The sequence below is a fragment of the Dasypus novemcinctus genome, chromosome 23 (genome assembly GCF_030445035.2).
Source record: "Dasypus novemcinctus isolate mDasNov1 chromosome 23, mDasNov1.1.hap2, whole genome shotgun sequence".
Classification (NCBI taxonomy): domain Eukaryota; kingdom Metazoa; phylum Chordata; class Mammalia; order Cingulata; family Dasypodidae; genus Dasypus; species Dasypus novemcinctus.
Genome location: NC_080695.1, coordinates 71,325,702 through 71,346,717, shown reverse-complemented (window position 1 = coordinate 71,346,717; position 21,016 = coordinate 71,325,702). Strand labels below are relative to the sequence as shown.

General features: G+C 64.0%; 1 protein-coding gene across 6 annotated transcripts; it reads left to right on the top strand.

Moving 5' to 3' along the window:
* Positions 1–99: 99 nt before the first annotated feature.
* Positions 100–20,239, top strand: TBC1D24 (TBC1 domain family member 24). 6 transcript variants are annotated; one of them, XM_058286606.2, is made up of 9 exons: positions 100–928; positions 12,718–12,824; positions 13,687–14,729; positions 15,260–15,277; positions 15,742–15,900; positions 16,530–16,593; positions 17,348–17,443; positions 17,810–17,959; positions 18,157–20,239. In XM_058286606.2, the coding sequence occupies exons 3-9, from the start codon at positions 13,765–13,767 to the stop codon at positions 18,196–18,198; spliced, it is 1,494 nt and encodes a 497-aa protein (XP_058142589.1). In that variant the 5' UTR covers positions 100–928; positions 12,718–12,824; positions 13,687–13,764; the 3' UTR covers positions 18,199–20,239. The 6 variants fall into 6 exon arrangements, with proteins under 6 accessions (XP_058142589.1, XP_058142585.1, XP_058142586.1 ...); XM_058286604.2 differs by having other exon boundaries at positions 102–928; positions 17,728–17,959; XM_058286602.2 differs by lacking the exon at positions 16,530–16,593.
* The last annotated feature ends 777 nt before the right edge of the window (positions 20,240–21,016 follow it).

The window sequence follows — 21,016 nt, the reverse complement described above, 5'->3', positions numbered from 1 at the left end:
CACGCCTGTCCCGGGAGGCATGTGGCAGGCGCAGCGACACCCCGCCCCCGACGCGAGGGGTGTGATAGCCCCAGAGAGCGGATTTGAGGCGCCCCTGGGCGGGGGCCAACCCCAGAGGCCCCTGGTTCCTCCCGCGCCATCCGCTCTCTCCGAGGGGCGCCGAGATCGCCCCCAGGGCCTTGAAACCTCTGTGGGACCGGACCCTAGAGCTCTGCGAACATGCCCAGCCGCTGTGACCAGCCCCCCGTGATGTCGCGGTCCCCAGGGAGCGCTCCCACCTTCCTAAAAGCCACTGTGACTCTTAGCAAACGGCCATGAAATCCCCAGGACTCTGGTCCCCGAGAGCATCTGCTGTCCCCAAAGGGACTGCGGCCACCACAGGCGCCCGTGGACCCCCGGGGGCCCGGTGACCCCACGGGCGCTGCCCGCACAGGAGTCCCCGCTGGGGCTCCCCGGCCCCTATCTGGCTCCGCTTGAGCCTGGTCCCCACGTCTGTCCGGCCTCACCCTGGCCCGCCCGGTGTCCGCGCCCCGACCCCAGCCGGGTCCCTCCCGGAGAACCCTCCGCGTCCCCTTCCGCCCACTCGGGACTGGACGTCGCGGGCGCGCGGTCACAGGTACGCGCGTGACCCTGGCGGGCAGCCGGCAGCACTTCCCGGCTCCTCGCAGCCCCCCCGCACGCTTTCGGAGACCTCCCCTCACTCCCCCACCCGCGCAGCGCCCCGGCCACCCCCCGCCGCCGCTGCCGAGCCGCAGCGCGCATGCCCAGAGCCCGGCGGGGCTGGCGGCCTCGGGGTGGGCGGCCAGCGGCGCGTGCGGGGCGGGGCCCCGGGCGCGTGCTCGGCGGGGCGGGGCCTCGGGCGCGCGTGCGCACGGGGCGGCTGCTCAGTCGCTGGCGAGCTGAGGAGAAAGCGGCGCAGCGGGCAGAGGTGGGTCCCGGCGGGCGCGGGCCGGGGGCTCGGGGCCGGGGGGCGCCGCGCCGTCGCGCGGAGGGCCGGGCCTGCGGGGCCGCGCCGCGGGCTTGGGGGGGCTCCGGAACCCGCGCTGCAGCGCGGCCTGGACGCTGGGGGGTGGGGGAGCGACGCGGGGTCCGGTGCCCCCGGGCGACGACCGACCCGCCGCCGGCCTGGGGTGCGGGTCGGAAAGGAGCCGCTTCCGGGTCCTCTGTCCTCGGGGCATTTCCCGCCCCTGCCGGGAGGAAATCCTCTCCTGGACGCGGCCACGGCAGGTCCCCCACGACACACGCGGCGCCGGGACACCCCCCCAGCCCCACGAGCCGGGGGTCCCGGGCCTCTGGGCCAGGAGGACCCTCTCCTCCAAGCTTTGCGGGGCCACCCAGCTTCTGGGCAGAGCTGGAGGTCAGCGCTGACGCCCTGGGGACAGGCTGCCACCCGGGGCCAAAGGTTGTGCCAGCTGCGGGCTGATGACCCCCCCCCCCGGGGCACCTCTGGGAGGCGGCCCAGGTCACCACCCTGGCCGTGGTGGCCATGCTGCCGTAGCCATCCCTGCCAGCTGCTTGTCCCCTAGCCCAGAACCCATCATCTCTCCAACAGAAGCACCCCAAGGCCCTTTTTCACAGTTTTTAAGCCAGTCAGCAGATGACCCCCAGGCAATTTGGAGGAAAAGAACATTCCCTTGGTTGGCAGGTGCTGCTCTTTGCGCTGGTTGAGGGCAAGGGCTCTATTTTCACCATCAGTCCTTGGCTCCCAGTAGACCCCTGGCAGTGTTTGTCTAATTCCCTTGAAGATAAGCATGCAGGTGCTGAGTATTTTAAGGAACACTGATAGAAAGGAATGCAAATAAGAAAAGGTCAAGAGATCTCCCCGAGTTTGGTCGCTGTTCCTGACCAGAGGCATGACCCCACACACGTGTCCTTTTACTCTGAGGGTTGATCCCAGCTAATCTCCTGAACACTCAGATAAAGCCCGGAGGTGAAGGACTTATCAAAGGGTAGCGGGTGCTCCTTTGAGGAGCCTGCCCCTCCCTGCTATGGGGCTGGGTTCTTTGCCCCCCCTGCCCCCATCGCCTTGGCAAGGAGCTGGCTGGGTTCTTTGTCCCCCCATTGCCTGGCAAGGAGCTGGCTGGGTTCTTTGCCCTCCCATTACCTGGCAAGGAGCTGGCTGGGTTCTTTGTCCCCCCATTGCCTGGCAAGGAGCTGGCTGGGTTCTTTGTCCCCCCATTGCCTGGCAAGGAGCTGGCTGGGTTCTTTGTCCCCCCATCACCTGGCATGGAGCTGGCTGGGTTCTCTAAACACGTCTGTTTAAATGAATGAAGCGCTGTTGCCAGAACAGTCTATGAACTAACTCGGTGGTGTTGGACTGGTTAAGGGCAGTCTCCTTGGGATGCAGGAGTAATCTCGTAATCTAGGCTAGAGTTTTCATAACAATAATAAAACGTTCCTTGGGTCTCCAAGTTCACCTGCAGGTGGGCCTAGCTACCTTGACCGCACCTGCCAGGACTGTCCAGCAAGCCTGAGTGACCTTGGGCACGCAGTGTTGTTTTTAATTCTCATTACAAACTGAGCTGACCTCAGAAGACATTTTTAAGAGTTTGCCTTTAAACAGTTTCTGGTTTAAAAGATACAAGGACACTGAGGCAGGTTGTGAACAAGCACTTGAGCCGTGTTTATCGTTTTCAACGTTTTACCTGTTTGAGCATAGCTGTTCTGTGATGACAACTCCAGCTGGAAGAGAGAAATCTTATGCAGCTTGAAGCAGCAGTTTCACTGGCTGTTTCAAATTTCACCTTCCAAATGGATGCATCAGGCTTTTGGCTAAGAATCGACTTGAATTCATTCTCTTCCTTGGGCACACATGTAGAATTCATACTTAAGGCACTGTGCCGTGTTCCATGGACACAGGTGAGAGTGATGCATTGTCTGCCCTGGAAAAGCTGGGGTGTCATGGGGAGGAGGCAGGTAGGGTGGCTGCTGGCTGGCAGTGTACGGCTCTGGGCCGGAGAGACGGGCTTGAACTGGAATTTGAGGGATGAGTAGGGAGGCACAGCCAAGTGAGGGCAGGTGCCATCCAGAGCGGTGTGAAGTCGCAGGGACGTGGCACCCCCACCACCTGCGGGGGCGGGGCAGTGGGCAGCTCCTGGTGGAGGGAGTAACACCAGGGAGCGAGGCTGGAGGCAGATCCAGAAAGGGCTCAGGTGCCAGGCGGAGCTTGGCTTTGACCCCGAGCCCATGGGGAGGGAAGGACTGGGGGTGTGAGCGCCGGGTGGCATTTGTCTTTCCCAGTTGGCCCTGGCAGTGGGGGCCAGGATGGATCGGCAGAGGGCTGAACTGAAACGGGGGACTGGTGGTCACGGGACCACCGCAGCTCACCAAGAGGGACATAAGGCACAGCAACAAGAAGAGGACAGAAAAGGAGAGTAAGGCTCTCGGGCAAGAGTCAGGAGAAAACTTCAGGAAAAACTCCAAGACCAGGTGGCCAGCGGGCGGGAGCAGCAGGCTGCCCAGAGCGTTGGACAGTGCGGGGCTGGGGGAGGGTGCTGGGTTTGGGGGTGGGCAGGCATCACAGGGAAGGTAGGTGTGTGGTGGTCTGTAGCCGAGGAGAGCGATTTGAGACTGTTTCTGTGTGGCCTGGGTTGGGTCTCCCCAGGACGCTGTATGGAGAGGAGAGACTGGACTCTAAAGACTGATAGCATTTTATTTCCTTAAAATACAGAGTAAATACTGTAACAAAAAATCAAGTAATAACCTGCTGGGGGGTAGAGGCAGTAAGACTTTTTTCTTTTTTTTTTTTCAAGAAGGTTCCTGGGATTGAACTTGGGACCTCATATATGCAAAGCAGGAGTTCACCCATGAGCCACGCGGCTCCCTGGATAACAGGCTTTTTATTCAAAACGGAGACGCAGGCTTTCTGTTAAGGGCAGAATCCCGCAGCTCCAGGGGCCTTCTCACCGCACATGGCTTGTTTGCCTTTCGGGAGCCTCCAGACCGAGGCCTGGTCCACACTGACACGCAGCCTCACACCTTGAGCTGCCAGGCAGGTCTCCCACACTGCCCTGGCTCTCCTCCAGGACCCCGCAGGGGCCACGGGCAGCGTCAGCAGCAGGCCGAGCCCGCGTGTGCGCCCCCAGGGCCGGCGGGGCCCAGAAGGCCCTGTGGGCCCTGCGGTTATTTTATTTCCCCACTCCTCCGGGCCCTCCCTGCTCCTCCCGGCCCTCAGTTGCACAAGGCTCGGCCTGCACCTGTGACAGGGCCCTCCCGCTCTTTCCTGGGTGATCAAGCACACCAAACATGACTTGAATTGTTTCTCTTAACCTGAAACTGTCTGCCAAATGGTTACACAATTTTAACTGGGTGCTGTACTCACTGAGGGTGGTTATGCATACCGATGGGGGTTCTGGGATCAATAAAAGCCCTTGTCCTTGGCGTCTTGGTGTTCTGAATGCAGCTCGTGGCCTGGGGCCCTACCTCCGTCCCTTCTTCCCCTCTCCCTTATCATCCTGCTTGCAGCCTGTGGGGCTGTCTGACCTCTTCCACTGACTTCCTGGACCACCCCGCCCCACCCAGCATCCAGGGCACTGGCCTTTCCCCCAGGCCCCTGGTCCCAGGCCTCTGGGCTTGGATCCCATGGGCCGGGTCTCACCCCAGCTCTCCCCACTGCAGCCAGGCCCCCGGTGCTGGCACCGCGGTCTCCCGTGTCCTGCACAGCCAGCGGCGCGCCGAGGGCCGGGGCCAGCCTCCCCTCGGTGTTCCCGCACCTGGTACGCAGGCGTCCCGGCAGTGTTAAACGGCCGAGCCGCGGCGCTCCATCCCGCCCCAGCGCTCCTTGGAAACACTGGCGGAGAACCTGCTGTGCCCTCAGCCTTCCGAGCCACCCTCGGAGCGGCTCCTTGCTTGGAACTCAGGCCAGTGAAAGTACCAGCGCTGCTGACTGCTGCCGTCCCTTCCCACTCACATTCTGTGTGGCCAGCTGGCTTCTCCCAGGTCCCTGGGGTCTGTCCACATAAGCTACTGGGGGGACGCTTCAAACTCAGAAGACAGGAATCGTGAATTTGCAGACCCCTTGCCCGTGGGTCAGCGCACAGGCTGGGGAAAGGCATCCTGCCCTTGACCCAGGGGGCCCTCCCGAGTGGCCAGCCCGGGTGGGACGCAGACCACCCTGTTCAGGGGCCCGGCCACAGGCTCTGCTGCCCGCACCTGAACTTGCAGTCGGGCCAGCCTGGCCTCGGTGCTGTGGCTAACAGCTCATTAGCGGTTACGCCCCCGCTGCGCCTGGCACGTGCCCTCGCATTGTGTGCCACCGGCTAAGGACCTGCTATCAGGTTCCAGCTCTTGGCTCCTGGGAGTCGCTGTGGAATGCCTGTTGCCTCACAGTGCCAGGGCTGGGCAGAAGCACGCCTGCTTTCCTGGGAGGACCCCTGGCCTGGAGCAGCTTGACCGCTGCTCCCCATTGTCTGGCCTTCAGAATTAAATTTTGCTCTCTGGCTGAAGTGGCACGTGGCTGTCCTGAGTCTCCATCATTTTCTTCTCTTGTTTCCTCCTGCCCAGGGCAGGGCATGCTGGAGATTGGGCGACACGCATGGGTATGCTCTGTGGGAGAGCTGGGCCTGTGAGCAGGTCAGGGAGCCGGGGAGTCCAGGGAGGGCGCCCTCGGCTCCCAGGGTGGCACAGGAGGTCCCGTGAAGGGGGCCGTGTGGGGAAGAGGGGCCAGGTGTGTCCTTGACAGGGGCCAGCCCTCCGAGCTCGGGGGTGTCACAGTAGGCTCTTGGGGGTGCGGGTGGAGGGGCAGGTGGGGGCCGGATCATGAGGGGCGCGGGGGCCAGGGAAGGAGTCCAGGTGGGGGTGGCAAAGCTCTACCCTGGGTGGGGACGGCTGGAGTCGGCGCGGAGCATGCGCAGGCTGAGGCCTTCGGAGCTCCTGGACTGTGCTGGGTGGAGAGACGAGAGGACAGCTCCTGTCCAGGCGGCACCCTCGAGGGCCACGGGGCAGAAGCTGCCGAAGCCAAAAATTTTTTATTGTGATAACGAACCTATAATATAAAACTTGCCATCCCAACCATCTCTAAGTGTTCTGTCTTGGCGTTACTTGTATTTGCAGTTTTGTGCAATCACTGCCACCCGTTGCCAAAACGTTTCTATGACCCACAGGGGAAACTGTCCCTGTTAAGCAATAGCCCCCTCCTTCCCCCCCTCCGGCTCCTCGTGACCTCTAGTTTCCTCTGCTCCACGAACCTGCTAAATATCCTAGATATCCTGTGTAAGCAGAGTCCTGCCACATCTGTGCCTTCGCGCCTGCTTTGCCCCCTCGGCCTGATGGCTCCGGGGCCCGCGGTGTCCTCACCCCCTCCTCGGCCCGGGCGTGTGGCCGCACCACGGGGCCCTGTGTTCGTCACTCGGGCGTCTGGAGCGCTTCCACCAAAAGCGCTCGTGAGTCACGCTGCTCCGACACCGCGAGGAGCTGTTCGGGTCCCTGCGTCAGTTCTTTGTACTAACAGGGTCGTGCTCGGTTTGGCTCTGAGGAGCTGCTTTCCACAGCGGCCGCCGCGTTCTGCGATCTCATCCTGGGCAGTCTCGCTGGGTGGTTGAGCAGGAGGACAAGATGTGGGAGCTGGAGATGTGGCACCCCTAGTCCAGGCTGAGCAGGAAGGTCGTGAGGCTAAGAGGGGCTGGGAGGTGAGAGGTGAGGGGTGGGGGTGGGGGGTGGGAGGTGGGTGGTAGCGTGAAGGGCCTGGGGACAGGGCCTTGGGAGAGAGTGGGCATTTGAATGGGCAAGTTCGGGGGTAAGACGCCTCTGGTGATGACCAGGGTGCAGGCATTTAAAGTGGGAGGTCGGTGCGCCCCCTGGGCCCTCGGGTGGCACGCAGGGATGGCTCGTGGAGAGAAGGGGCACAGAGCAGGCAGGGCTGCAGGGGCGCCGAGGACGGACATGCTGCAGGAGCGAGGACGGGTGTGAAGCAGCATGGGAAGGAGATCTGGGGGAGACCTGGGGTGCCTTGGCTAGTGGCACCAAAACACCGGCTCACCCAGGCCTGGAACTGGGTGCCTAGAGCGACGGAGCATCCGCTCTCCAGAGGAGCAGTTTCAAAATATGCCGCCCTATACTGTGGCCCAGGGCACGGGCCGCTGCCCACCCCAGCGAGAACCGCAGGCCTGGGCCCCGGGCAGCCCCCCGCCTGGTGGCTCCTCACCACGCCCCGCAGCCCTGCCCAGGCCCTTCCTCCCTGGCTGAACGTCCCCACAGCTGCCCCTGCATCCTTCCAGCCCCATAACCCCCAGGCCGTCACCAGAGAGAGCTTTCCAGAACGAGAACTTGACCATGTTTCCTGGGCGCCCCATCGCCGGCAGGAGGAAGTCAAAGCCCCTCGTGCGGCCCACCCTCTGGGGGCATTTAGCTGCTTGCGCTCACCCGTGCCCAGCACGCTGCGTCTTGCCATGCTCTGCAAGAGCTGGTCCCTCACCTGGAGGGCCCACTCCATCGGGACGTCCCTGCCTCCAGGCTGGGGTCCTCGTAGAGCAGCCCCCACCCCTCTGGGCTGCCTCTGCCTTGTACGTGGCCCTGTGGCTGCGCCTCCAAATCAGCGTTTGCTCTGCTGTAGGTCTCCTGGTTTCTGGACCCCCTGGGGCTGGCTGCCAGGGACCCGGGGTCCCACAGAAGGAGCGAGTGGATGTGGCCGAGAGGATGGACGCAGCTGGTGGCTTCTCACCTCCAGGCCCCTCTGCTGCCCATTGCTCTGGGGCCAGGGGGCGACCGAGGCCAGGGCGGGCACGAGCGCCTCACCGTGGGCGCTGCTCAGGATCCCAGAGGAGTCGTGCCTCCCGGCAGGTGCTTGCTGGGGTGGGTCAGGCGCCCTCCTGACCTCTGCCCGGGGGTGGGGGGCTGGCGGGCTGGCGCTGCCTTTGAGAGGGCGCTCTGCGGGTAGCTGGAGACGGTGGCCTCTCCTGGTCCTGCTGTCCCACCTGTCGGCCCCTCCTCCTCCCTCCACCTGCCCCTCCTGGTGCCCCCACCCAGCCCCTGCCCTAGGCGCCTCGCACACTGAACTGCGCTCATCCCTGACCCCGTGACCCACGCCGGTGCCTGCCCAGCCCTGGAGGAGCAGCTCCTTATCAGGCCGCTACAGGCGCTGAGCAGCTGGGGCGTCTCCCCCCGACCAGGAGCCCCCCAGGCCCCGTGTGGCCTCACTGAGCAGGTGGCCGAGGGCTCGCCCACAGCCCTGCTTCCTGTCGGGTCCCGGGGCGCTCAGCAGGGCCACCCTGAACCCTGCCCTGGGGAGGCCGCGGGACCCTTGCTCGAGGTTCTCGTCCCAGGTCCGGCCCTGCTAGGGGCCGTTCCCCTCCTCCTGCCCTTCCGGCTCCCAGGAAGCGGGTGTGGGGCCCACCCTACTGGGCAGGGGAGCTGGGACACGCCGGCAGTGACTCCCTCCGAGGCGGGCCTGCACCAGGAGAGCCCGGGTGCACACAGCACGAGGCGGGGCCGGGCGGGCGCCCCAACCGTGGTCATGCGAGGAGGGGCCCGGGGCGCTGACCTCTCTTACAGGCGGCCTCTGGCCCAGGGCCCTCCCCAGGGGCCGGTTACGGCCTGGAAAACAGTGCTCGAAAGAGAAGGCAGGAGCCAGCAAGGGCCTCTCTGCCTCCAGGGGCCCAGGAGCTGCGCCCGGCTTGCCTGCGCCAGGCTTCCGGGCTGTCGGGGAGCCCCTGGCATCCCCTGCATCCCCTGCTCTTCCCCACCACCCCAAGCCAGGGTCCTCTGGGTGACAGGCCTCCGCCCCCACCAGGGACCATGGGCGGGCAGCCCACCTCCCAGACAGGCTCCCACACCAGCCCATCGCCTCCACCCTTGCCACTCCCGTCTGCCCCGTCGCCAGGGAGAGCTTTTAGCATACAGGCTCAACCACAGCACCTTCTGCTTCAATTCTCCCCAGGTCCCACCCGGATGGGACAGTGTCAGTGCAGCCGGCAGGCCCCCGGGCCCCCGCTTTTAAAGTGGCATCCGCTCTCCTGTTCCCCTGCCTCTGGAAGGCCTCCCCAAGCCTCCCCTAGCGCTCGCTGTCCTGCCTCTTGTTCCTTCCGGGGATCCTGCCCCTGCTCCAGGCCAACCTCCAGGGACTGGGGCGTGTGCACCTTGCCGGGAGGCCTCCGGGCCGTCCCTGGGCACCCCCGCCCTCCCCGTACACCCGCACGCCATCAGACTGTGCCCCCACCTCCACAGCCGCTCCTCCTCCCTCTGATCCAGTGCCCAGCCCCCGGCCCTGCCCAGAAGAGGCAGCACGGGGTCTGTCAAACACAGGATTGGCGCTGGGAAGCCTCCGGGAGCTACAACCCCGGGGAGAGGCAGAAGCCAAGACGCACTCCCCAAGCCGGTGCCCTGCTCTGTTCCCTCCCTCCTTCCCCCTCTCTTTTCAAATTTAGTTGTTTGGTGAATCTAGTCCTTTGTTTGAGAGGTGAGGAGGTCACATGTCCATCTCGGCCCCCTCAGCAACATTTGGGGATACGAAGCAGCATTTGGGGATGCGGTGTGATGTTGAAATCCAAGTCTCAAGGAGCTTGCATGGGAAGGGAAATGGGGGGCGGCAGCCCTGGGGGTGGGGGCCCCAGAGGGAAGGTGTGAGCTGCGCTTCCGATGAGGGGTTGGGGCTGGGGCAGTAGGGGCATGCTCTGGGGTCTGCCGGCTCCCCAGTGCATCACAGGTTGGCAGCTGCGTGGGCTGAGGCGGGAACATGCCGCAGGATGCCTCGTGGGGCCAGCCCCCACCTGAGGGGGCCGTCTTCTCCCCATCCGGGGCTGCCCCCAGCCATCCCTGGCTCCTGGAGGGAGTTTGCTCACAGCGGCACACACCTGGCAGGCGGGGCCAGCGGGGTTTGTGAACTGTGGACTCTCCCAGTGGCGGGAGGCTCCTCCTGCTTCCCCAGGACACACTTGCTTGCGTAGCGCTCCGGAGGCCAGAGCTGGCGTCTGGTTTGCACTCCTGTTGGGTGTGGGGACAGGCTGCCACCCACCCAAGCTGTGCCACAGAGAAGGCCACGGGGTCCCATGTGTCTGCGTACCTGGGGCTGACTCGAGGGCCCAAGCAGGAACTTGCTGGGGCCCTGCCCTTGACCCACACAGGACAGTGCACTGAGGCCCGAGGGTGCAGTGGTCAACATGGCAGGCCGGGGGCAGACCGAGGAGCCACCCGACACATTCGGGGGACTAGATGTCTCGCCTTCCCACTTGTTTTTTCCCTAGGAAATTTTTAACTGCCCTAGTCTTCACAGCCAAGTGGCCAGGTCAGACTTTTAGACCCAGAGCTGGAGTATGTCCCTCCCTTACTCCCTCCCGTGCTCCTGGCTGTGCTGAGAAAAGCCTGGCTCCTCACCAGGCATGGGCCCTGCGGACCCCCCAATTGGCTGTCCTGGCTCCTGCCTGCCTGCTGTCCTCTGGCCAGGGCGCATGCCCTGCCCTTCCCTGCCTCAGGGCCCTTGCACGGGCTCTCACTGTCTGGACTGCTTGTTCCTCGGCTCTTCTTTCTGTCCCTTCGGCTCAAGGTTAACTTTTTTTTTAAGGTGGTATCTTTTTTTTTAAAGATTTGTTTTTTATTTATTTCTCTCCCCCCTCCCCACCCCCACCAGTTGTCTGCTCTCTGTATCCATTTGCTGTGTGTTCCTCTGTGTCCGCTTATATTCTTGTCAGTGTCTCTTTTTGTTGCATCATCTTGCTGTGTCAGCTCTGTCTGTGTGCAGTGCCACTCCTGGGCAGGCTACACTTTTTTTGTGTGTGGGCGGCTCAATGTGGGCCATACTCCTTGCGCCTGGGGCTCCCCTACGCGGGGGACACCCCTGCGTGGCACGGCACTCCTTGCACATGGCAGCGCCACGTGTGGGCCAGTTCACCACATGGGTCAGGAGGCCCTGGACCTCTTAGTGGTAGGCGGATGCTCTATCTGTTCAGCTAAGTCCGCTTCCCATCAAGGTTATCTCTAGGGAAGAGGCTGCCCTGACTACCCTCTCGGTGCTCTGTGTGGCATTCCCACTACCTGGAATGCTCACGATCCGTGATTGCCATTGGCCTAGCAGGATGGCAAGTGGAGTTTTTCCTGTTTCCCCACAATGGCAGGCTGGGCCCAAAGCTGGGGACAGAGGATATAAAGCACTACGTCACATTCCGGGTTCGGGGAGCCGCAGCCAGCCGCCTGCCCCCGACAGGGCCGTGGCCCCCCCACCCCCCTTTTCTCTGCAGTGGATTTTAGGCCCTCAGCTGAGCGCTGTGTTTACGCTGAGAGATGATTCCTTCCCCTCCCTGAGGCCAAAGGAAAGTGGTTTTCCCTGGAGAATCCTCTCCCAGTTGGAGGCACCCCCGGAAGCCTGGCTGGACTTCCTGAGCACAGAGAAAGTGGGGATCAGACACCGGGATGTCACAAGGCCCGCCATCTCCCCACCACAGGCTCACGCAGACAGACAGGCACCCCCACGTCCTCCGTGAGGGCAGGCGGGCCAAGTGGGGCTTCCACGGAGGGCTCGCCCCACGTTGCCTGCCAGCTGGTATACCTGGAGGTGGCTCTTGTTGATGGGCTCCGTTTGCAGAAGAGGAAACGGTAGTCCGGGGAAGACGTGTGGCTTGTCCGGCGTTCAGGCACACAAGTGGTGGAGCTGGACTGCAGCCAGGCCCGCGGGATCAACCTGCCCCCTTCCCTGTCACATGACCCCTGGGTGCACAAGAGGGAGCTCAGGAGCTGGGGACCAGGATGTGGGCGAAGCCTCACTGGCTGTGCGGCAGCAGGTGTGTCAGCGGTGCTGTGTCATGGCGGCAAGGTGACAGGCGGACCGGCAGGGAGCCGGCCTTAGTGTTTGGGGCCTGTTTCCGGCCTCCCCCTTCCAGGAACCAGCTAGAATCCCTGACCTGGCTGTAACTGTGTGTCCATGCAAGAGAAGGTGTGAAGGACGGCAGCAAACTGCCAGGGAGGCCTCCCCCTGGGGAGGGAGGGAGGATGGCTGGGGTGACGGAAAGACAACCTCGACCGAGCGTTGACTTTTTTTGTGGATATGCATTCGAGGATCGCTTGTGTCGTTAAAAAACCCAGAGCCCTAAGAAAAGTGCCCTGCCCTGGTGTCAACCGCTGCCTCAAGGAGGTCGTCACAGGTCCTGCTTGCCCTGCTGGGAGGCTTGGGGAGAAGATAAGGCCGGTGGCTGCGATGGCCCAGAAGTGTCCTGTGCATGTCCTCTCCTCAGATGTCACTGCCACAGCAAAGAAAACTCCAGTCTGCTCCTTCCCCAGGGTTCTTTCTGGCACAACTTGGCAAAGTGTGGTAACAGCCTTTGGGTTTCCAGTTTAATATTCAACCCAAACCTGGGGCAAGCAGTCCTGCTGGCCCGTTCTGTTTATAAACACGGCTGGTGCCCTGAGAAGGAGCCGGTTCTTTTCACCCAGACGGGATGGCCCCAGGGCCGCTCCAGAGGTGTGGGCTCAGAGCCTGAGATCAGCCTCTGCGTGGAGCTGTTGGCGGGGGAGGTTGGTGGCCTGGGGGCGGGAGGACCGAGCTGGGGGAGAAGCCAACGCCCCTCGCCCTCCGAGGCCAGAGCAAGCTTGGCCGGTGCCACAGGGTTTCTCTTCAGCCGAGCAGGTGGCAGTGCCCTGGCAGCCGGCCGGCCCCGCGGCGGGTGAGGCGTGTCGAGTCAGGGGCCTTGTGCCAGGGGGCCCTGGTGGGAACCGCCTCAAGGGGCTTGCCCAAGACACCGGCTCACGCTCTTCGTTTCATGTGGTTTAGAGTCACCTTTGCTTTGATATTTTCAGATGACTGTTCGCAACACAACAGAGAGCAGAGTGATGTCATTTCCCAGCACGCGCTGAGGCAGACTCCTGACACACCTCTGGGCACTCGCGCCACCCCAGGCGGAACGGTCAGTCCAACACGCACAGGCGGGCGCGCAGTCTTGCGCCAAGCACAGTAGCAATTGGCCACAGCTGATGCCGGGTGGTGGCCTCCGCGGCAGAGCGCAGCCGTCCTCAGGCAGGAAGCCGTCAGCCAGAGTCTCAGCCCCCCTTGCCCGTTTCTTTCCCGCCTGCTGCATCTCTGGTCACCCGTACAGAGAAGGGACACTGAGTCCGCCATGCACCTGGCTCCCTTGGGCCCAGAAGTGTCTCATTTTGAAAGCCTTCGTCCTCTTCCATTTCTTTCTCAGTCCTCCCCTGTGCTTGTCCACCGGTGATTTCCTCTTGAGTCACCTGCCTGAAGCCTGGCTTTCAGCTGGCAGTTGTAGAGGGCTGTAGCGAGTTAAGAATGGGAACCCAAGGAGGGCAGGCGGGGCGGCTCGTGTCTCGTCCTTAGCACGGCTGGTTAAAGGCCCGAAGCCGGGAGAACCACGAGGCAGCAGCTCTTCCTTCACGGGGGCTTTCTGGCCCACAGCTCCTAAAGGCTCAGAACAGACGGCCCCGCCCCAGGCCTGCAGGACTCTGTCCTTTCCAGGAGGCCCCCAGGCCACAGGGTGGCGGTTTGGAGCCTGGGGTGGGCGCCCCTAGCGGGGACCCCACAACACGCCTGGGGTGCTTCCCTCGGCGCCTGTGCCTCCTGCTCCAGCAGCCTCAGCAGCGCTGCACCCCTTCCCTGTGAAGAGGGGTTACAATCCAGAGGCCGAGGGGTCACACCCCTTACCCAGCAGCCCTCTTAATGTTTCACAGGAAGACGCCTCCCGAAAGTGTTCTTTAAAACAGGAACCTTCAAAAACAAACAGCACAGACGTGTTATTTTGTTTGATCCTGCAGGGTGTGGGATGGCCGAAGGTTAGCGCAAAAGCCCGTGCCCTGCGCCCCCTCCCGGGGCGCTCCCCGGGGCCGCCCGCGATGGACTCCCCGGGCTACAACTGCTTCGTGGACAGAGACAAGATGGATGCCGCCATCCAAGACGCGGGCCCGAAGGAGCTGAGCTGCGCCGAGCTGCAGGAGCTGAAGCAGCTGGCCCGGCAGGGCTACTGGGCGCGTAGCCACGCCCTGCGGGCCCAGGTGTACCAGCGGCTGATCCGCAGCATCCCCTGCCGCACAGTCACGCCCGACGCCAGCGTGTACAGCGACATCGTGGGCAAGATCGTGGGCAGGCACAGCGGCGGCGGCCTCCCGCTGCCCGAGTTCGTGGACAACACCCAGGTGCCCAGCTACTGCCTGAATGCACGGGGCGAGGGCGCCGTGCGCAAGATCCTCCTGTGCGTCGCCAACCAGTTCCCCGACATCTCCTTCTGCCCCGCGCTGCCCGCCATCGTGGCCCTGCTCCTGCACTACAGCCTCGACGAGGCCGAGTGCTTCGAGAAGACCTGCCGCATCCTGGCCTGCAACGACCCCGGCAGGAAGCTCATCGACCAGAGCTTCCTGGCTTTCGAGTCGTCCTGCATGACCTTCGGGGACCTGGTGAACAAGTACTGCCAGGCGGCCCACAAGCTGATGGTGGCCGTGTCGGAGGACGTCCTGCAGGTCTACTCCGACTGGCAGCGCTGGCTTTTCGGGGAGCTGCCCCTCAGCTACGTCGCCCGCGTCTTTGATGTCTTCCTGGTCGAAGGGTACAAAGTGTTGTACCGGGTCGCGCTGGCCATTCTCAAGTTCTTCCACAAGGCGCGAGCAGGGCAGCCCCTTGAGTCGGACAGCGTGAAGCAGGACATCCGCCTGTTCGTCCAGGACATCGCCAAGACGGTGTCTCCCGAGAAGCTGCTGGAGAAGGCCTTTGCCATCCGCCTCTTCTCGCGGAAAGAGATCCAGCTCCTGCAGCTGGCCAACGAGAAGGCGCTCAAGCAGCGCGGCATCACCGTCAAGCAGAAGAGGTCGCTGCTCGCCGGGGTGGGGGTGGGGCGGGGGCACAACACCCCCGGGGAGGCTTGGGCTCATCCGGCCAGCCTCTTGGTCTGCCCCCACACATTTGTCTGTCCCTCCACCCGTCTGTGCGTGGGAGAGAAAGAAAGGGCCTTCCTGGGTTTAGCTGCGGGAAGGTGAGAGGTGCCAGGCATGCCCTCGGACCCAGGCCACCAGCCGGGGTGGGAGCTGGATGCCGGCCTTGGAGTCAGAAGCCTGGCAGTGATCAGGCGGCCGCAGAGGGTCACGTCAGAGCAGGGGGCCTGCCCCGCCCGGCCCTGGGCCCCACGTCGTCCTGCCACGGGTCAGCTGAACGTGGCCTCCTGAGGCCCGTGGGAGCAGTGTCAGGTGTCCGCGGGACCTGCCTGGCGCGGCAGTGCTCTTAGGAGGGCGGCCTGCAGGTGTGGGCCCCATGCACGTGGGAGGGAGCCCTCGGCGCCAGTCCCTCCTCTGACTGGTTTCTCTTCCTCTCCCGTGTCCGCTGCTTCCTCCTGCTTTTCAGTGTTTCACTTTCTACAAGGTAGGTCTGAAGCCTGGGCTGCACGCCTGGCCTCTCGCGCCTGCCTGCCTGGCTCGTTGGGCCGCCCCGAGTCTGCTGAGCTCCGGAGCCGCCCAGCCGCCTGTCTGCCTGTCTGCCCGTCCACCCGGCTGCCTGTCTCCCTGTCTCCCTGTCTGCCTGTCTGCCCATCTGCCTGTCTGCCCGTCTGCCTGTCTGCTTGGCTGCCTCAGCCGTGCTGTCTCCTGGGGCTTGGCTGACCCCTGGGGCCTCGTCTTGCCAGAGATGCCTGACTCTGTCCCAGTTTCTTAGGGAAAAGCTACCTTTGTCCCCACCGGGCCGGGCACCCTCCCTTCTCTGTGGCCAGGGGTGGGGCCTGGAGTGCCAGGGCTGGTACTGGCCCCACGAGATGCCCCTTGCAGGCTGAGTTCCCAGAGGTGGGGGGCTGGCACTGCGGGCAGCAGTCTGAATGCCTCCTGCGCCCCCAGGCAGTTTGTGCACTTGGCTGTCCACGCGGAGAACTTCCACTCGGAGATCGTCAGCGTGAAGGAGATGAGGGACATCTGGTCATGGGTCCCCGAGCGCTTCGCCCTCTGCCAGCCCCTGCTGCTCTTCTCCTCGCTGCAGCATGGCTATAGCCTGGCCAGGTACGCCCAGGAGGCCGGGGGTCGGCGGGGCTGCTCCCCACTGCCCCAGCACCCAGAGCTCCCCTCTGGGTTTCTGTCCCCCCAGGCAGGTACCCACACCTCCAGGGTCCCTGCCTCAGCATGCCCCTCGAGTTGACAGACCCCTCAGCGCGCTTCCCTGGTGGGGCCGTGGCAGGGGCCTCTGCAGACGTGACCGGCACTCAGTGCAGCCCCCTCGCCTCAGATGGCAGGGACCAGGGGCTCAGGCTCGGTCCCGGGCACCCAGTGGAGGAGACGCACGGCACCGCCCGCTGCCCCACACAGTGCGGCCGTGCAGCTTCAGCCGTGTCCACACCGTCTCGTGCCCCCGGGTGGCAGGGAATCCCGAAGACGGGCTGGGCCTGGGCTCCCGGACTGCAGCCAGCGCCCACCCCCATGCTCAGGTTCCCAGCGGTGCACATGCGGGGACCTGGGAGGCGCCCCCAGCGCAGGGGCCCTGTATGCAGGGGATGCGGCCTCTGGGCCACCTGGCCTGGCTGCATTTTAGCTGAGAGGGCCCGGGTGCCAGGGCCTACCTGCCGGGCCAGCAGGACTAGCGGGAGGCAGCGCAGGGAGGGCAGCGGGCTGGCACGGGCGGCCTCTGTCCACAGGTTCTACTTCCACTGTGAGGGACACGAGCCCACCGTCCTGCTCATCAAGACCACGCAAAAGGAGGTGAGGGGTCCTGGGCCTGCTCGTGTCAAGCCCGCCAGCGCTGAGGGACCGTGGCTCCCGGGCACCTGAGGGAGGGCGGGCGAGCCCCTGCAGCCTACGAGGACCCCCGGCTTGGGCAGGGCAGGGCCTGCACCGTGCTGGGCTCCAAGGGACGCTCTGCTCCCCGGCCTGGTCCGCCCCGACAGCCAGCCCCCTTCGCCCCCCGCCCACAGGCCACACTCAGGGCCTGCTCGTGGCTGTCACCAGGAAGGTACAAGGTGTGTCACGGCCACAGCTCGCAGTCGCATGGGGGCCTCACCTGTCAGAGGCTTTGGGCAGCGAGCCCCAAACTCACACACTTAGGCGTTGAGAACCTCGCCCGCTGCAGGCTCTGCTCGGCTGTGGCCACTCGGGACCGGCTCCAGAGGGGAAGCTCGCCTGGTTGGCAGGGGTCGGGGGAATATTCTAGAGCAGGTGCACCAACCAGCAGCCTCCATCCGAGGGTCCCGCTGCAGCTGACACCTCAGTGTGGTCGTGGTCAGTGTGGACACAGGCCTCGATCCCGCGGCTCGGCTGGGGGGCGCAGAAGTGGCCCAGCAGGCCTGAGGGCGGCAAACCGCCCCCGGAAAGGCAAGCTGACCGAGGCGCCGGCCGAGCCCTGCGCTCCCCCAGCCCCTCCCCTAGCAGCGGGGGGCCCAGGACCCCGTGCCTGCTGGGCCCTGAGCTGGCGACACCGCAGGGGAGTGGGGCGCAGCTCACCCGGGCCTCTCGCCAGGTCTGTGGAGCCTACCTGTCGACAGACTGGAGGGAGAGGAACAAGGCTGGAGGCAAGCTGGCCTTCTTCGGGACCGGAGAGTGCTTCGTGTTCCGGGTGAGAGGCTCGGCCGCGCGGAGCCAGGGCCCACCTAGGCCGGCAGCCCCCGGGCCCCGGCCCGACCCGCCACCCCCACCCACCCGGCCTCCATTCCATCACAGCCACCCCCCGCAGGGTGTTTGGTCCTTAGGCTGTAACCCCCTCCGGCGGCACCCCCTCCCCGGCCCTGGCCCGGCCCCCAGCATGGCCCCTCGCACCCAGAGTTCCGGGTGAAGGGTAACGGCTAGTCTTTGGGTGGGGGCCCTTGCAGCCGGCCCCTCACACCCGCCCTCCGCCCCCAGCTGCAGCCTGAAGTCCAGCGCTACGAGTGGGTGGTCATCAAGCACCCCGAGCTGACCAAGGTGGTGTCCATTGGGCCCCCAGAGACCACCGCCGCTCCCTCCCAGCTGTGCCACTCCGTTGTCTCGGACCCCGCCGACCGCCTCTCACCGTTCCTGGCCACACGGCACTTCAACCTGCCCTCCAAGACGGAGTCCATGTTCATGGCCGGGGGCAGCGACTGCCTCATCGTTGGTGAGCCCCGCCCCGCGCCGCCTCAGCTCGGGGGCCCCAGCAGCGTGGGTGGCCGGAGCCCCGGGGTCCTGCTTCCCGGGGCCCTGGGTTGTCAGGGCTGGGAGGGGGGTCCTGCGGGGATGGGCGGCCCGGGGCTGGGGTCCGCAAGCCCGGGCCCTCGGGGCAGAGGGGCTGCCACTGAGCCCAGGACCCCGCAGGCGGAGGGGGCGGCCAGGCGCTCTACATCGACGGGGACCTGAACCGCGGCCGGACGGGGCACTGCGACACCTTCAACAACCAGCCCCTCTGCTCCGAGAACTTCCTGGTGGCAGCCGTGGAGGTGTGGGGCTTCCAGGACCCCGACACGCAGGCCTGCTGACTGCGACTGCGCAGCCGTGGGGGCGCAGGGCCTCGGAGGGCGAGGGAGGCGGGGCCGCGGCCTCCACTGCCGGGGCCTGCCCTCCTCTGCCGTGGCCACGCCAGTGCCGGCTTCTGGAAGGCCCCATGGTTCTCTCTGCCTCTGGCCTCTGGACAGGCCGCTCCCCGACCCCTCCCCGCTGGGGGTGAGAACGGACGGCCCCGCGGCAGGGTCCCCAGCTTCTGACCCGGGCTCCAGTCCCTGCCCGGCCATGGGCGGCTCCCGGGCCTGCTGTGGCCGCCTCTGGGGCAGGAGCCCCCGGGCCCCTAGGGGCGCCCCAGCCGTCCCCGCAGTGGAAAGGGGCAGCGGGCCCGACGGGAGGACACCTGGGTCCTCGTGCGTTCGCAGACTTTGCACAGCCGGAAGCTCCTGCAGCGGCCTCCGGGCAGCCCAGGGAGGGGCCGTCGGGAAGGCCGGCCCGACCAGCCGAGCCAGGCGCTCTGGAGGCCCACCTCGCCCTCTGCCCCCAGCCCCTTCCCGTCCTGAGTCCCGGCATGCACGGCTTCCCAGCGGCCCTGACCCGGCCCTGGGCAGTGCCCCCGCTGCCGCTGGCCCCCACACTCCCCGCAGGCCCCTGCCCCACTGCACCTGCCATGCTGCTCCCTGCACGGACACGTGGCTTCCCCCGCAACCCCTTTCGGACCCTGGGTGCCTGGGCCACCTGCCTGGCTGCCCTGGGACTGGCGCACAGTGGGTCCAGGGAGCCCCGTGGGAGAGCGATGGGGAGCTGGCTCCAGGGGGCTCCACAGAGGACACGGGAGCAGGGCCTGAGGCGACGTGTGGCACTGCAGGCCTGGCCTGCTCTGGCTGCAGCCAGCAGCACACTGCCCCCCCACCTGCCCTCGCCCCTCCTGGGGCCGTGGCGGCACAGGAGGGAAGAGCAGGAGCCCCTCGTGGCTTGGCACGAGCTGGTGAACCTGTCCGGAACTCAGTTTCCCCAACTGCACAGCCGGGACTGTCGTCCTGCCCCGCTCTCTTCATGGGGCTCGGGAGGCTACGAGGGGGTCGGGGGTCCCTACCGGGGGGCAGGGGGCACAGTGAGCAACGTCACCATGGACCCCTCAGCCTGGCCAGTCTCCCCCGCCCCCGAGCCCGCCGCACCTGCCTGTACCACAGGTGTACCACCTGTACCACAATGTGACTGTGCATTAAACGCCACCTTGTTCACGAACTGGGGGGTCCTGTCTGGTCTCTTCAGCCAGAGGGGCCTTGGGGAGCTTCTCTGGGACGTGGACAGGTGCCCTGGGCTGCCGGTGACCACGCCAGTCAGTGCTCTCTCACCGCGGGCGGCTTCTGCTAGCCTCGGGAGGCGGCTGAGTTACCCACGTGCGATTGGCAGGGCTCTCTCCTAAGCTGGCGGGGTGGTTTGCGCCTGGTGGGGAAGGCCTCTGGGGCAGCCGCCCGAGGAGCCCCTGCCCTCCTGCCCGGGCAGCCAGCCCAGGGGCTGCCACTTAGGCCAGAGTCCCACGTCAGGGGCGAAACCCTGCTTAGTGTAAGATGTAAACAGTTCCCTTGTACTCACAGCTTCGTTATCTACCTCTTTCTACTAACCTAAAACGTGTGTGTGATTATCTTCACTCTACTCTTACTGTTTTTTGTGTTATCTAATATTAGGTAATCCTGTGTGGAACAATTTATTGACATTCCTGTTTTTTGGCTGTCGTTAGCCTTTGATGTTTAAAATTTGCCAAAACTTGCACGATGAATTGTCATTCAGAAACTATTGACAAGTTAATGTTAAAAACAAAAAATTGAACGTCACTTAAGTCGGTTTGTTAAATGAATTCTTTAAAGGGGGCTGCATGCCTTTGGGTCTTCAGAATATTAGCTTTTCAAAGACGATATCACATGAGTAAAGTTTAAATGACCGAATTAAAAGAAAATTACTGTTTGCTTTTTCCTGTTCTGGTAAGCCGCATGCTTCATTTTTTAAGTCTTCCAATGCAACTTGCTTTAGGATGTTCTAAAGATTGCCGAAGGCTTGCACATTTCTTTTACCCATTTCCTGAAGTCATGAAGCCTTTAGATTCTCCTTAAGTATTTTATATTTGGTGAATTTCAGTTTAACTGTTTATTTTGAAATAATTTCAATTTACAGAAGAGTTGCGAAGATGGCCCCGAGTGCGCCTGCGCAGTACGCCCCCCACCCACTTTCCCCGTGGTGCGTGCCCGCAGCGCCTTTGTCGGACCTGAGCACTCAGCGTTGGCGCAGGGCCGTGCTGACTCCAGCCTCAACTCGGGCTTTTCTAGTCGCCCCACTAATGTCCGTTTTGGGTTCCAGGGATAGATTTAATTTTTACGGATATTTACTTTCGCACATTAAAAAGTCAAATCCAGAATGCCATCAAATGCACAAGATTAGCACTGCTTCAAAAAAAAAAAAGACCACTGTACTGCGAGGCTCTCGCTTAAGGGTTCTTACACCTCGATAGTTCTCTTCCTGGGAAAGTGTCTTGTTTGCGTGGAAAGGTCTTTAAATGAAGCAGGGGTACCTCGCCCTGGAACACCTGTGTCAGGTAGAAAGGTGCAAGGATTTTAAAAAACGCCCACTGGTGTGGAAAGTACCGTGTGGTCAGCTTGTGCTCAGCTTGCGCTCAAGAAGCGAGGCGACACCACGCGCCTCGCTGCCCGGGAGGAGGTGCCACAGGCCCTCGCAGGCT